This window comes from Arachis hypogaea, chromosome 19 (assembly GCF_003086295.3).
Source record: "Arachis hypogaea cultivar Tifrunner chromosome 19, arahy.Tifrunner.gnm2.J5K5, whole genome shotgun sequence".
NCBI classification, from domain to species: Eukaryota; Viridiplantae; Streptophyta; class Magnoliopsida; order Fabales; family Fabaceae; genus Arachis; species Arachis hypogaea.
Window position 1 is genome coordinate 155,899,939 of NC_092054.1, and position 13,732 is coordinate 155,913,670.

The 13,732-nt window shown below is 37.4% G+C and overlaps 4 protein-coding genes across 7 annotated transcripts; all 4 read right to left on the reverse strand.

Moving 5' to 3' along the window:
• Nucleotides 1-475: 475 nt before the first annotated feature.
• On the reverse strand, nt 476-943 carry LOC112779730 (uncharacterized). Its single transcript, XM_025824066.3, has one exon. It carries the CDS (start codon nt 941-943, stop codon nt 476-478), a length of 468 nt encoding a protein of 155 aa, XP_025679851.1.
• A 994-nt stretch (nt 944-1,937) lies between these two features.
• On the reverse strand, nt 1,938-5,089 carry LOC112780045 (LEAF RUST 10 DISEASE-RESISTANCE LOCUS RECEPTOR-LIKE PROTEIN KINASE-like 1.1). The gene is made up of 4 exons (XM_025824392.2): nt 3,926-5,089; nt 3,651-3,691; nt 3,175-3,429; nt 1,938-3,086 (listed from the first exon to the last, which is right to left on the reverse strand). The coding sequence occupies exons 1-4, from the start codon at nt 4,660-4,662 to the stop codon at nt 2,116-2,118; spliced, it is 2,004 nt and encodes a 667-aa protein (XP_025680177.1). The 5' UTR covers nt 4,663-5,089; the 3' UTR covers nt 1,938-2,115.
• A 230-nt stretch (nt 5,090-5,319) lies between these two features.
• On the reverse strand, nt 5,320-8,091 carry LOC112779452 (LEAF RUST 10 DISEASE-RESISTANCE LOCUS RECEPTOR-LIKE PROTEIN KINASE-like 1.1). Of its 4 annotated transcripts, XM_025823725.3 has the most exons (5): nt 7,932-8,090; nt 7,131-7,233; nt 6,952-6,981; nt 6,558-6,776; nt 5,320-6,464 (listed from the first exon to the last, which is right to left on the reverse strand). In XM_025823725.3, exons 1-5 carry the CDS (start codon nt 7,992-7,994, stop codon nt 5,467-5,469), a joined length of 1,413 nt encoding a protein of 470 aa, XP_025679510.1. In that variant the 5' UTR covers nt 7,995-8,090; the 3' UTR covers nt 5,320-5,466. The 4 variants fall into 4 exon arrangements, with proteins under 4 accessions (XP_025679510.1, XP_072083540.1, XP_025679508.1 ...); XM_072227439.1 differs by lacking the exon at nt 6,952-6,981 and having other exon boundaries at nt 7,932-8,091; XM_025823723.3 differs by lacking the exon at nt 7,932-8,090 and having other exon boundaries at nt 7,131-7,925.
• Nucleotides 8,092-8,617: 526 nt separating this feature from the next.
• Nucleotides 8,618-11,119, reverse strand: LOC112779453 (LEAF RUST 10 DISEASE-RESISTANCE LOCUS RECEPTOR-LIKE PROTEIN KINASE-like 1.1). The gene is made up of 4 exons (XM_025823726.3): nt 10,405-11,119; nt 10,281-10,310; nt 9,913-10,131; nt 8,618-9,820 (listed from the first exon to the last, which is right to left on the reverse strand). The coding sequence occupies exons 1-4, from the start codon at nt 11,114-11,116 to the stop codon at nt 8,820-8,822; spliced, it is 1,962 nt and encodes a 653-aa protein (XP_025679511.2). The 5' UTR covers nt 11,117-11,119; the 3' UTR covers nt 8,618-8,819.
• Between the last annotated feature and the right edge of the window lie 2,613 nt (nt 11,120-13,732).

Below are 13,732 nucleotides of genomic sequence, written 5' to 3' on the forward strand. Positions count from 1 at the left end.
AACGATGCTTCTACTCTCCCCACTCATTACGTGTTACACGTCTCTTTTATCAGATCGAATTTAATAATATTGCATGCATGTTTCTTCTTCTAAACAAAATAATGAGGACCAATCTTTTCCACAATACAGTTAACACTTCAACTAATTATATTTAGACCAATAGTTTAGATTTATAAATATTTATTTAATTAATCTACATAAACTTACCTGCCATGTGATTTGATATATTCAAGTGAAAGTATGATGATTTCTCATATCACAAGTATAAAAAGTTAAAAACCCAAAATAATTATACATATGGACACCAATACCGGATTCGTTGCGCATATCTAGAAATTAAAATTGAGGTGAAATTCATTGTGATATATATCGGATAGAACAGGATTTGAGAACAAAAAATGGAGACGAAGATACAAAAGGAAATGACAATGCATGCACCGAGTTGGTGGAATGGAAATCGGAAAACTGGGAATCACTATGCGTCGTCCTCGGGAATGGTGAGCAGCAGAGGCCGCCAATTAGCCTTCCTTTTCAGTAACGACCTGCAACGGAAACCCCTCCATACAGAGCTGCTCGATCCAGGCCCATCCCTCCATGGGCCTGGCCCACTAAGGCCCATACTCCCAACACCCACTGAGCCCAACAATGTAGCAGCAGTGGCACGGTCTGCCTCCTCTCTAGGCGGCGAAGACACGAACAGATCCTTAAGCGAGTGCCTCCGCATCATCAGATCCTTGCTCTGCTTTTCCAATGACACGTGGTCCTGCAGAAGCGGTGGCTCTTGCGGCCGAGGTGACCGGCTCAGGCTCAGGCTCAGCAGCGTGCGCAAGGTGGTCTTGGGGCGACGGAGCTGAACTAGTGGGCTGGCTCTTGGGCTTTGGGTTGGGCTCTGTGCAACGCCGCAATGCGACGCGAAGAGCTTGAATTTGTGGAGAGCGGCCATGTTCAGTGAGTGTGTTTGTTTGTGAAAAATATGCGAATCGTATTTAAATGAAGTGGTTAAGGGGACATATTGATGATGGATGGGTTAAGTGAGTTTGAATTCGAACAGGAAGAAGCATGGGATCTCTTTTGGGAATGGAAACACCAAACACATTCATTGCCATTTGCCATTGCTTTTCCTTTTTTGTTTCAAAGGAGAAAAAGTGTCGTCACTCCTGACCAATGAGTCAATGACCACATTTACCAATGCCTTTCTTTCTATAAAGACAAGAAAGTAATACTCTACTTGTTTAACAATCAAAACAACATTTCTATTTGTGACTTGATGCTCTTATCTTCCGCTTTATAACCCCACAGCTCATCCTTTTCTTTCACATTAATCACGCTGTATGTTGTAATAACTCATTTTGTTTGGTTAAAAAAGTCTTTCTTATTATGTACGCAAAGCATAGAAATGTTTAATCACTCATGCGTTGATTTATGTTGGCTTTTTGTAAGAAGAATTACAATTGAATATTTAAATTTAAACTTGTATAGTTTTAGCTCTGGTTTGTCATATTCACCAGGTCATTTTGAGTGCAATGAGTGATATCTTGAATTTTTTATTTTTAATATTGGAGTGGTAGTGGTGTTTTTCTTAAATGTGGATTTTTGGGGTGTTATACTTAAATGTGGGATCGTTTAACTAGAGAAGCAGAAATCGGACCGACCGATTTGTGAGAGGTACACAAATCGGTACCAGGGATTTGTGTAGGGTACACAAATCGGTGCCAGGGATTTGTGTTAAAAAAAAATTAAAAAATTTTAAGTACAGAAATCGGTGCCAGGAATTTGTGTACTTCCACAGTTTTAAAAAACACAAAAAATTACCATGTTAAAGTATATCACAACTTTTACTTCCATAACAAAAAAAAATTAGCCTGATATCTTAGTAATGAATATAAACTAGGAAAAGTATAGCCTCATTACAGTAGTATTATAATAGCCTCGTGCCCTTTCTGTGTAATTTTGTATAAAGAGTTTGCATTGCACTGTAGGGAGAAAAATACGTTCGGTCTGAACTTGCATAAGTTTATATGGTAAAATAAGATTACCAAAAATATAACTAAAACAACATTTTTACTAGAAAAAAGTGATGAAGCATTTCTTTCGAACTACCCAAGAAAAGAGTGATTAAGCACTGGCATTAGGCGTAGTAGATTCACTTGACCATTTCTCAGTCAAGGAGTTTGGTGAAGACCTTAGCTTCTCTCTCACTAAGAATCTAACTTGATTCCAATCCTGCGACCCATTTAATTCTTCGCTGTGAGAGATCACAGCACTATCATCTCCTTTCTCTACATGCTCAGGCTCAGAATTCGCACTCCCAATTTTCTTGAGTGCATTTACAACTCCATCCATAGAAGGTCTTAGCTCTTTGTCCACTTGCACACACTGGAAAGCCAATTCTGCCACCATAGTTATCTTCCTTTTAACTTCTTGGTTTGTATCAAAACCAAGAGATGGGTCCACCAGCTCACTCAATGCACCCTTCTGAATCTTCTTTGCAGCTAGATTCGCCAAGCTAATTTCATCTCTTTCCCTGGTATGATCAACTGCTGGCATAGATGATATCAGCTCCATGAGCACAACCCCGAAACTATATACATCACTCTTGGCTGTAAGTTGGTAGCACTGAAAATATTCAGGGTCAAGGTAACCTGGACTTCCTTGTGGAGCCGTGGAGACATGGGTGACATTGTTTGGAAACAGTCTTGAAAGACCAAAGTCTGCTACCTTAACTGAAAAATCAATGTCAAGTAGAATGTTGTTGGTTTTGACATCACGGTGGATGATATCTGAAATATGGAGAAATGCCAATGCAGTAGCAGTGTCTATGGCGATTTGCATTCGAATAGGCCAAGTGAGTAAACCGGCCCTTGCTAAAGTACCATGGAGATGAGAAGCAACCGTGCCATTTGGAATGTATTCATACACAAGAAGTAGCTCACGGCTGTGACGTGAAGTGCAGCCATACAGGGACACAAGATTTCTGTGGCGCATTCGAGTGAGGATCTCAATCTCATTCATAAACTGCTCCACTCTCCTGTAGTTGTGATCAAATAGGTGTTTGACTGCAACTTCTCTTCCATCTTCAAGTTTTCCTGGTTTTTTTCAAGGATCAATGCTCAAGTCAATCAATAACATTGAATGGTGAATATATTTAGTAGAATTTGGAATGTGGTTGCTGACCATAGTAAACAGTGCCAAAGCCTCCATCTCCGAGTTTTCTGGTGTTGTCAAAGTTGTTGGTTGCTTCTTGAAGCTCCTTATAAGAGTATATTGGCACCCCAAAGAAGATCCTGTCAGTCTGTACATCAGGACTATGGCTGGAATCAGCAGAAGCCATTGTTGATTGGAGTTGGACGTGTGCGGTACTCTGCTTCCGTTTGTGGTTTTTTAAAATGAGGATCAACCCAAATATGATCCAAGGTCCAAGACCTAAACCTGCGGATTTTCATCAATTTTAGTTAGTAGTTGACATCCATGGACTTACATTTTTGTTCACATAAACACAAAATTAATTTATGGGCAGGGTGTTTAAACTAACGTGGTAAACGTTTCAAAAACTTGCTAGGTTCCTATATAAAAGAATGTGTTATTCTTCTACTAAAACCTTGTAGAAATTACTCTCTGTTAGATGTTTGATATTAAAATATGTAAATTACCTAGTGCGAGTGCAAGCATCCGAGTCCCTTTTTTGTCCTTCCTGCGCAAGTAAAATAGGGAACTGTTTCAGACGTGCAAAAGACCTATTTACTAAATTTGGAAGATAGAAACTCAGGTGTCGTTAACTTCATGTGAAGTTAATGGATAATAAGGAGCTGTTAGATGATAATTTAGTCAAACCTCTCAAATTATTTAACGACTCTCAACTATTAACTTTACATGAAGTTAACTACACTTGAGTTTCTACTATGCCAATTGGTGCATGGAAACGTACCTTGTAGCGCAGTAAGGTTTTCCTTCCCTGTCAAGGAAACATTGGCCATGCGGAACCCTTGTGTCATGACGACACTGGGCACATTTAACTGATGGATTGAAGTGGATGGGAATTTCTGCAGTTAAGAACGCAAATGGGTTTGCAGATATTGGAAGGCCATACACTGCGGGAAGCTCAACACTTGAGCATCCTGCAATGGAAGGGTGCGTGGACACAGATGCATCATCATCTGAATTAGGAGGGCCGAAAACGATGTCGTAGTCACAGCTTGTAGAATTTTTAAAGTAAGTTTGCGGCGTGCTGACGTTGAGATTGCTCTTGCATTTGAACAAAGTAACGTTGTTACTGATAGTGAAGAAACCAATGAGAGGAGAGACGGAAGGGAGTGTAATATTATGGGTAAAGGCGTTACAGCTCCCTGATTCCAAATATTGGGAGAGATGATTGTCAATAACGTAAACAAGATTGGAAGTGAACAAACTTTTCTTCCCAATCCGTGTAACTGGAAACTTTTCACCTCCAATGAGTAAGTACTGGGACTGTTGCTTATGATCATCGCAACCATGGATGGCCAGTGCACCACAATCAGGGCGTTCTGCGGTGGTTAAAGGGAAGTGAAACGAGCCGAGACTTCCACAATCAAACGAGTCTGGACACTCTTCACGGTCCCCATTCACACCCCAGTTGAGGAGTAGATGTGAAACCAAAAAGAACCGCAAAACATAAATTAGTACCATCCTCAAATTGTAATGCAAAATACCAAACACCGTGAGTTTTAAAGACCAACAACTTCTCAGAATATTTCCTCGCTTTCTTCTTCACAAAACAGATCACAGTATTTTCAAAACTAATGGATACGCTACTTGACTTTGAACTGGTCTCTTTCTTTCCTTAAATCATCATTACCGGCGCCTCCTAATTGAAACTTGACTCTCTTCAGTTGACTTCATTTTCTTTACTGTAATTATTATTATTATTATTATTAGTTTTTTTTCCTGTTAACTTGCTGAACCCGCAGAACACACGGCAAACAGAGAGCAACAGTTGGGGAAAAAATGCATGCAAAACCGACTATCATCATAATTAGTGGCAACGATGAACGAACTTATCCTCATAATTATGGTTGAAAATTACTAAAAACGACTAGTTGACTTGGACTGCAATTTTACTCAAATGTAAAGACTTATCATCCAGTTGATATATGAACAATGCTAATTAACTCTAAAATTAAGAAAGAATGATAACTACAAAAATAAATTTAATATTCTACTCATTAAATTGGTCATTGGCTCGAACAACAGCAACTGGAATTCAGCAAAGTAGGAAGGTTTGGAGCAGGGGATAATAATATAGGGACTTTATGATGTAGGTGATAGGGTATGTAGATTGTAGAATACTAGAATTAATCTTCTTGGGTGACTCATTGAAAAATCTTGTATAATCTTATGACAATGCCTTAGAGCTTAAATAGCTAATTACAAACACTAAACCGTTAATGGTAGATAGAGCTAATGACAAATACTTCCAACTATAAAATTCATTTAAGAACTTCTATAAAATAGGATCCTATTTTTAGATTGAATACGTGATTGAGCAGTGACACTAGGTGGTGTAGTAGTAGATTCACTATCCCACTTATCAGTCACTGCCGTTGGAGAAGATGAAGGTGTTGCATTCATTTGATTCAACACTTTCATTTCTTCATGATCTGCTGCTGAATGCGCATCACCATGTGACACCTCAGCCTCTTCCTTTTTACTCTCTGTTCTCTTCAGTGCCTCCAACACCGCATCCATTGAGGGCCTCAAGTCCCTGTCCCTTTGTAAACACTGAAATGCCAATTCAGCTACCAAATTTACTCCCCTTCTAACATCACTATCTGACTCAAAACCAAGGGAAGGATCAACCAACTCTGCAATTGCACCTTTGCTAATCTTGTTTGTGGCTAGATTTGCCAAGCTAATCTCATCCTTATGCCTTCTCATATCAATTGCTGGCATGGATGATATTAACTCAATGAGCACAACTCCGAAACTATACACATCACTCTTGCTTGTTAGCTGGTAGAATTGGTGATATTCTGGATCAAGATAGCCAGGGGTGCCTTGTGGAGCTGTGGATACATGTGTGACGTCATTCGGGAACAGTCTTGACATCCCGAAATCTGCAACCTTAACACAAAAGTTGTTGTCCAGGAGAATGTTGTTGGTCTTCACATCGCGGTGAATGATGTCTGAAGCATGGAGATATGCCAATGCTGTTGCAGTCTCTATGGCAACTTTCATTCGGATATGCCAAGGCAGAAAGGCAGGCCTTGCTGATCCACCATGGAGATGACTAGCTACTGTGCCGTTTGAAATGAATTCATAAACAAGCAGGAGCTCATGGCTGTGACGTGAAGTGCAGCCATAGAGGGACACAAGATTTGCATGTCGCAAGCGAGTTAAGATCTTAACTTCATTCATGAATTGTTCTACACGCCTATAGTTGTTCTCGTATAGGCGCTTGATGGCAACTTCACGTCCATCTTTTAGTTTTCCTAACATTTGTTATATGCGAAAGTATAGAGTCAAGAAATCAATTATAGTGCATTGAGATAAAGAAAGGTGATTGTGTGATGCTAATAACATACCATAGTAAACAGTGCCAAAGCCTCCATCACCAAGTACTCTGGAACGATCAAAATATTTTGTTGCGAGTTCAAGATCCTTATAGGAGAAGACAGGGATCCCAAAGAAGACACTGCAGCTCTCTGGTTCTGTATTTGGGGACAAACCAACACCGCATCTGGCTTTCCTACTCCATATAATCAGCAACACGCCGATTATAATTATTACCGAGATTCCAATACCTGCAAAGAGTAATTTGAACCTGTTAATAAGTCAATATAACTGGATTATTATTACTCTTCCATCTACTCTAAACATGAAGGCTTAATTGGATAAATACTACAAAGCAGAAGGGTGATGAGGTTTTTCCCCCTCCAAGATTAGTAAATGCTTATGTCGAAAGAACATTTTACGTACCCAGTCCTAACTTCATAGCCAAACTCATATCTGGGAAGAATACAATGAATGCCAAAACAGTAAAAAAAAAATGTCAGAATGAAATGAAATAATACAGAAAATTGGATTCATTTTCAGAAGATACATGCGTGTGATTTTGATTTCACATTAATTGTGTGTAAATGTGCATAAATACATACCTGTGACGCAAAGGAAGTTTCCTTGGGAGTCAAGTTGACAGTGTCCTCTTCTGTGATGAATACAGTGTCTACAATCACTGGATAATTCTACTTCCAACACGATCTGATCAGACAGAAATGAGAAGGGGTCTGTATCATTTGATACGTCTTTTAATGCAAAATGAATCTTGGAACATGCTGCTAAAGGGCCTGGCCGCCGTAAGTCAGGAGAATCTCCGAGACTTTGAAAGCCATCATAGTAGATGTGGTAGTTAGAGCAGTTGTTATAGTTATAAAATGACCCAGGAAGGCTCAGATTATTGGAAGGACATGTGAATAGTGTTTTATTGAATTTGGCGTATGAATAACCTAAGGGCGAGCTGGGCATCAGAGGTAGACTCAAATTATTGCTGAAGGCTTTGCAACGCTGCGTCTGCGATTGGGATTTCAAAGATTTATGTAGAGCCAAATCGGTTATCGTTATGGTATGAAAGTCAATGTCTAAAACAGCAAACCTTCCATTTGGTTTGTTGTTTAATACGACTTGCTGGGCATTTGGATTGTTATCACGGCAGCCGTGTATGGCCAATACGCCACATTGAGGCCGTTTTGAGTCAGTGAAAGGGAACATGATGGTGCCAAGTTTCCCACACTCAAAAGAGGTTGGACACTTTTCACTCTCAGCTTTCACATGAAACACAAACATAAGCTCACACAGAATCAGAGTTTTCAACAGAAAAAGGGGAGCCATTTGGAAACTAGGCAAGGTACTCTTAGGACATTTAACTGCAAGGATTGTGCTGCATATACTTATTACATTACCTGGATATATGGAAAGAATATTGTGAAGTTGTTGACACGCCAGTTGACTTGGAAATCAAACATAGTCCTTGGCGCAAGAATTCCGTTTGACCAACCAATTATCCAAATGCAATCCAAAAGGCTGTTTCCCTTTCTCTCTCACTTTTCTAATCCTTCGTTTGGCGCTTGTGGAAGAAACTTGTATAAAACGTCTAACAGTGTGGAACTGTATGTTTAGGAAGCTTACTTGTGTGTACCGTAATCCCATGTTGATTATGATATTTACAAAGATTGTCATAGTTTATTGGGAGATTTTGAAAGTGTACAAGAAAATGGAGCAGAGCAGACAAGGAAGTTACGTAATGATAAGAATTAAGAACTGGGGAGGATATCGACACTTGTTTGATTGCTACAAATCAAGATTTTCTGCATGAGAGTTCACACTTTACAAAACGCGTTGCCTTCTGTTCTGGACTAATTATTTAGGCTAAATAACTGGTTCAAGTGCATCTAAATTCTAAAGTCCTAAGAATCCAGTTTGATAATCGAGAGTTATTTCACAATAATTTGATCATGAAATATGGGACTTGCAGTATTTACTATTTACACATAAATTATATTTACATTTAGATGATTATGGAATTAAGCTAGTAAACATACGGACCCTAATTTTATTCATATAATTTGATCATGAATAAATTTCGTAAATTACTTATCTACCATACCAACTCATTACTTTAAAGTCTAAACTTCAATAAAAACTTCTAAAATATTACTACACCCCGCTTAAAACCATTTGTTTTAACTACATGTCAATTCATTAGCAAGTGATTTGCATTTTTTTAAAAAAGTTCACTAACAAAATTATGTGTTATCATCAACAATTCATCGTCATCAGACCCCGCTACTTCATTTTTCTTGATTAAGTGAACTAATCCGAACATCAACATTAGATTGGTTGGTTGATTGGGAACTGATATTGGGTGTAATAGATGATTCACTATCCCACTTATCAGTCACTGCCTTAGGGGAAGGTGTTGCCTTCATCCCATTCAACACTTTCATCTCTTCTTCATCATCTTCTGCTGAAAGCACATCGCCATCTGAAACCTTAGCCTCTTCCTTCCCACTCTCTGTTCTCCTCAGTGCCTCCAACACCTCTTCCATGGAGGGCCTCAATTCTCTGTCCCTTTGCAAACACTGAAATGCCAATTCTGCCACCATAACTATTTCCCTTCTTACGCCACTGTCTGACTCAAACCCAAGGAAAGGATCAACAAGCTCTCCAATTGCACCTTTTCTAATCTTGTTTATGGCTAGATTCGCCAAGCTAATCTCATCCTTATGCCTACTCATATCAACTGCAGGCTTAGAAGATATAAGCTCAATGAGCACAACCCCGAAACTATACACATCACTCTTGCTCGTAAGCTGATAGAATTGGTGATATTCCGGATCAAGATAGCCAGGGGTGCCTTGTGGAGCTGTGGATACATGTGTCACATCATTTGGAAATAATCTTGACATCCCAAAATCCGCAACCTTAACACAATAACTGTTGTCTAGAAGAATGTTGTTGGTCTTGACATCGCGGTGAATGATGTCTGAAGCATGGAGATAAGCCAGTGCAGTTGCAGTTTCTATGGCAACTTTGATTCTAATAGGCCAAGGAAGAAAGCTAGATCTTGATGATCCATGGTGCAGATGACTTGCTAAAGTACCATTTGGAATGTATTCATACACAAGCAACAATTCATGGCTGTGATATGAAGTGCATCCATAGAGGGACACGAGATTTACATGTCGCAAACGCGTTAGGATCTTCACTTCATTCATGAATTGTTCTAATCGCCGAGAGTTGTGCTCGTATAAGTGCTTGATGGCTACTTCACGTCCATCTTTGAGTTTTCCTAGTTATTAATCAGAGATGAAATTAGACGTTATCGAAGGAGAGTGAGTAGAGAATGGCAAAGGAGAGTGTATTTGATTGATTCTAACGTACCATAGTAAACAGTACCAAAGCCTCCATCACCAAGAACTCTTGAAGGGTCAAAATATTTTGTAGCCACTTGGAGATCCTTATAGGAGAAGACAGGGACCCCAAAGTATACACTGCAACTCTCTGGTTCTGGATTTGAGTAAAGAACAATACCGCATTTTGCTTTGCAACGCCATAGAATCAGCAACAACCCAATTATAGTAAAGAGCGGGAGTGCAATTCCTACAAGAAGCGGAGAGAGAGGTATATATATAGTATTTAAGATATCAGGAAGAACATGCACAAGAGAATTTGGACCTGTTTAGCAAAAGTCAAATGAAGGAGCAAGCTCGAATTGGAAAAATAATAATGCTATGTGGAAGGTAGATTACCTAGTCCTAGCTTTTGAGCCGATCTTTTATCTGCAGAAGATGTTACAAAAACAATTATTATCAAGCCATAAAAAATGGGTTAATTTTGGATACTTTTCAACGGTGTATAGTGGTAAGTGCTTACTTTTGGCGCAATAGAATTTGCCTTGGGTGTCAAGTTGACATTGACCACTTTGGTGCTGAACACAGTTGGCACAGTCATCAGATAATAGTACTTCCAATTGCATCTCATCAGATAGAAACGAAAATGGGTCACTAGTATCTGACTCATCTTTTAATGGTAACTGAATATTGGAACATGCTGTTAAATTGGTTGGCCACTGGAATCCCTTAGGAATTTCCTCATTTGGAGGGCCATAGTAGATATTATAATCTGGACACACTCTATAGTTATGAAAACGCCGCGGAAGGTTGAGAGTGAGGGACTTGTTGCATCTGAAGAGGGTTATATTATATTTAATGTAGAAAGAGCCTAATGGAGAGGTGGGAATCCGAGGAAGAGTTATGTTGTTGCTGAATGTTTTGCAACTTTTGGATCTCAAATAATAATAGAGATTAATATCTTTGATGGTTATGGTATGAGGTTCCACGTATAAAACAGTAAACGTTGTTGTGTTGGTTAGTTGAATGGTTTTGAGGGCATCTGGATTTGGATCATCACAGCCATGGATTGGCATCACGCCGCAGTGTGGGTGTCGTGAGTCTGTGAAAGGAAACTTGATGGTTCCAAAACTCCCACACTGGAAAGAGGATGGACACTCTCCATCGTCAGCCATGGCAAGAAGAAGAAGAAGCGTAGACGAAATCAGTAATCTGAATATAAGAAAGGGAGCCATTATGGATATAGATAAGCACAACAGAGGCAGGGGAATTGTATATATGAGGCATGATTTGAAGTGGTTTACACTCCAGTTGACTTTGAAATGTTGAATCCTAGCAGTCCACCGTGGAAAGTCTTGATTCTTTTTCTTTAGCGCTTGTATCGAATGTCAAACACAGTGGAAAATTTATAGTGGCGGATTTGGCATTTGTAACAGGCTGCGTAAGCTTATTGGAGGGTTGAAAATGTGGAAGAAAATAGAGCACAACAGTCAACAGATGATTAAATTACGCCATGGTGTAATAATGGATAGGAAATTGACTCATGCTTGACGCCTTGAAGTCACTATTTGCTTCATGAGATTTCACCCCACGGCAAGACTTCTTCAAACATAAAAGGATTTTAGACTTCGTTTTAAAAAAAATGAATTTAAACCCGAAACTAAAATTAATTAATTTTTATACATGATAAATTATTTAATAAATAATTTTTAAAATTAATTTTAAATGTAAATAAAATTGTAAAGACATTATATATTCTAGTGGTTGAAAGAGTTCATCATCTAGTACATCTATTTAGTAAATTTAAATATTATAATACAAGAATAAAGTTATTTATTATATGTAATGCAAATATAAATATAGTGTTTCAATAATTAAAAATAACATCTACTAATTATGACATTATGTTTCTTCAATATTATTATTATCAATAAATAATCTTTAAAAATGTAAACTATTAAAAAAAGTGATATATAAATAATGGTTATTAGTGACTAAGAAAATGGAGGGTTGAATCTTAGTCTCCTTTTAATTTAGTTTGTAATTATGCTTTTTGTGGAGAGAACACAGAGATATTTTAATTTTGTCTCCTTACATGATAGGAACCAAATTAGAATTATTTGTGAGATTTGTTATAGTGAAACGTTGCTTAGTAGAAAAATCAGGAGATACTTTATTTTTGTCTCCTGTGTTGCAGAACCAGTAACAGAAAAGCAAGTAGAAAATGACACACAGATGTATTCTGGTTTGGCTACCTAGTGCAATGTAGACTACATCCAGTCTCTATCACAACTATGATAGAATTTTACTATCCTTTCAACAGATTATAATCACCAATTCTCTCTAGGATCTAGGGGTGTCCATGGATCGGATCCGATCCGCATATCCGCGGTATTTATCCAAATCCGATCCGAAAATTACGGATATGGATCCGATCCGCAAGGCTTTCGGATCGGATCCACACACTAATCGGATTGGATTGCAGATTTTGTGTTGGTATCCGCATATCCGCGTATCCGCAAAAATAAAGAAATAAATAAGTAAAATATTCTTTTATGTTTTATTTTAACTAATAATGATCATATATGTTAAATTATTTTAATTTATTATTCAAAAAAAGTATATTTAATATTATTTTAAGAGTAAACATATTTAAAAGAATAGAAAAAATAATTTTTATTGATATTTTTTTAATAAAAATAAGCTTTTAAAAATATTTTTGTGTTTTGCGGATATATCCGATATCCGATATCCGATCCGATCCGCAAATGTGCGGATCGGATCGGATCGGATCCAACCTTAAAAACTGCGGATATTAGATCCGATCCGATCCGATGATTGTAGTGCGGATCGGATCGAAATTTTTGCCATATCCGATCCGATCCGATCCGCGGACACCCCTACTAGGATCTACCCAATCCTATTTGGGACAAATCCAGATTCTAACCCAACCTGAACTTAACTAGGACTTAACCTAGCTTTCAACTGTAAAGTGCTAACCCAACTTGTAAGAAAATCCACTTAGGATCATAACACAAAACATAAACACCTACAAAAAGGGAGTGGATCATCTCCAGTGGAAAAAAAAATTGGATGGTGTCTAGTGTTTAATCTCACCCTTCATTGCTCTCTCTCCTCTTTATTTTTGGTCCCATTTATAAAATTAAAGGTGAGAGATCACACTTTATTCTCTCAATTGTTAAAAAAATTAGAGAGGATTCATTTTCCCTACAAAAAGATATTCTCTGTGGTAATATAAATGTATATCTAAGATAGATACTTTTTATGTTATTGTTATAGGAAGAGTTTTAAGTGTATCGAGAATATCGGTGTTCCAATTATTTTAACCGTTGATCTAAATTATAAAAAATATATATAATATATATTAATTAAAATCAACGGTTAAAATAACTGGAACACCAGTGTTTTCGATACACTTGAAATTTTTCCATTACTATATATGATGTGGTAATTTTATATAACATATATACTCTTATATATCATTTATTTACTATAACGTTACTTTAGACATTTTTTAAATATATTATAATAAATAATAAAAGCAATGAATTACCCTAAAAAACCCCAATTACTTATAGTTACTTATAAACTATGCTACAAGAAATCAAATTTAATAGTCCTGGATTATATTCTTTACACTTACTCTTTAACCAATAAACTAGAAACTATGGTTATTTCGTATTTATTTATCATTTTTTTTAAATTATCCAATATTAAGTAAGTTAAAATAAAATTATGGTATACTATATGGTGCACCTTATTAGAAAACTGATTAATGTGAAGGAGTTTACATATATAATTTGCACATTAAAATTAAGTATAATATTTAG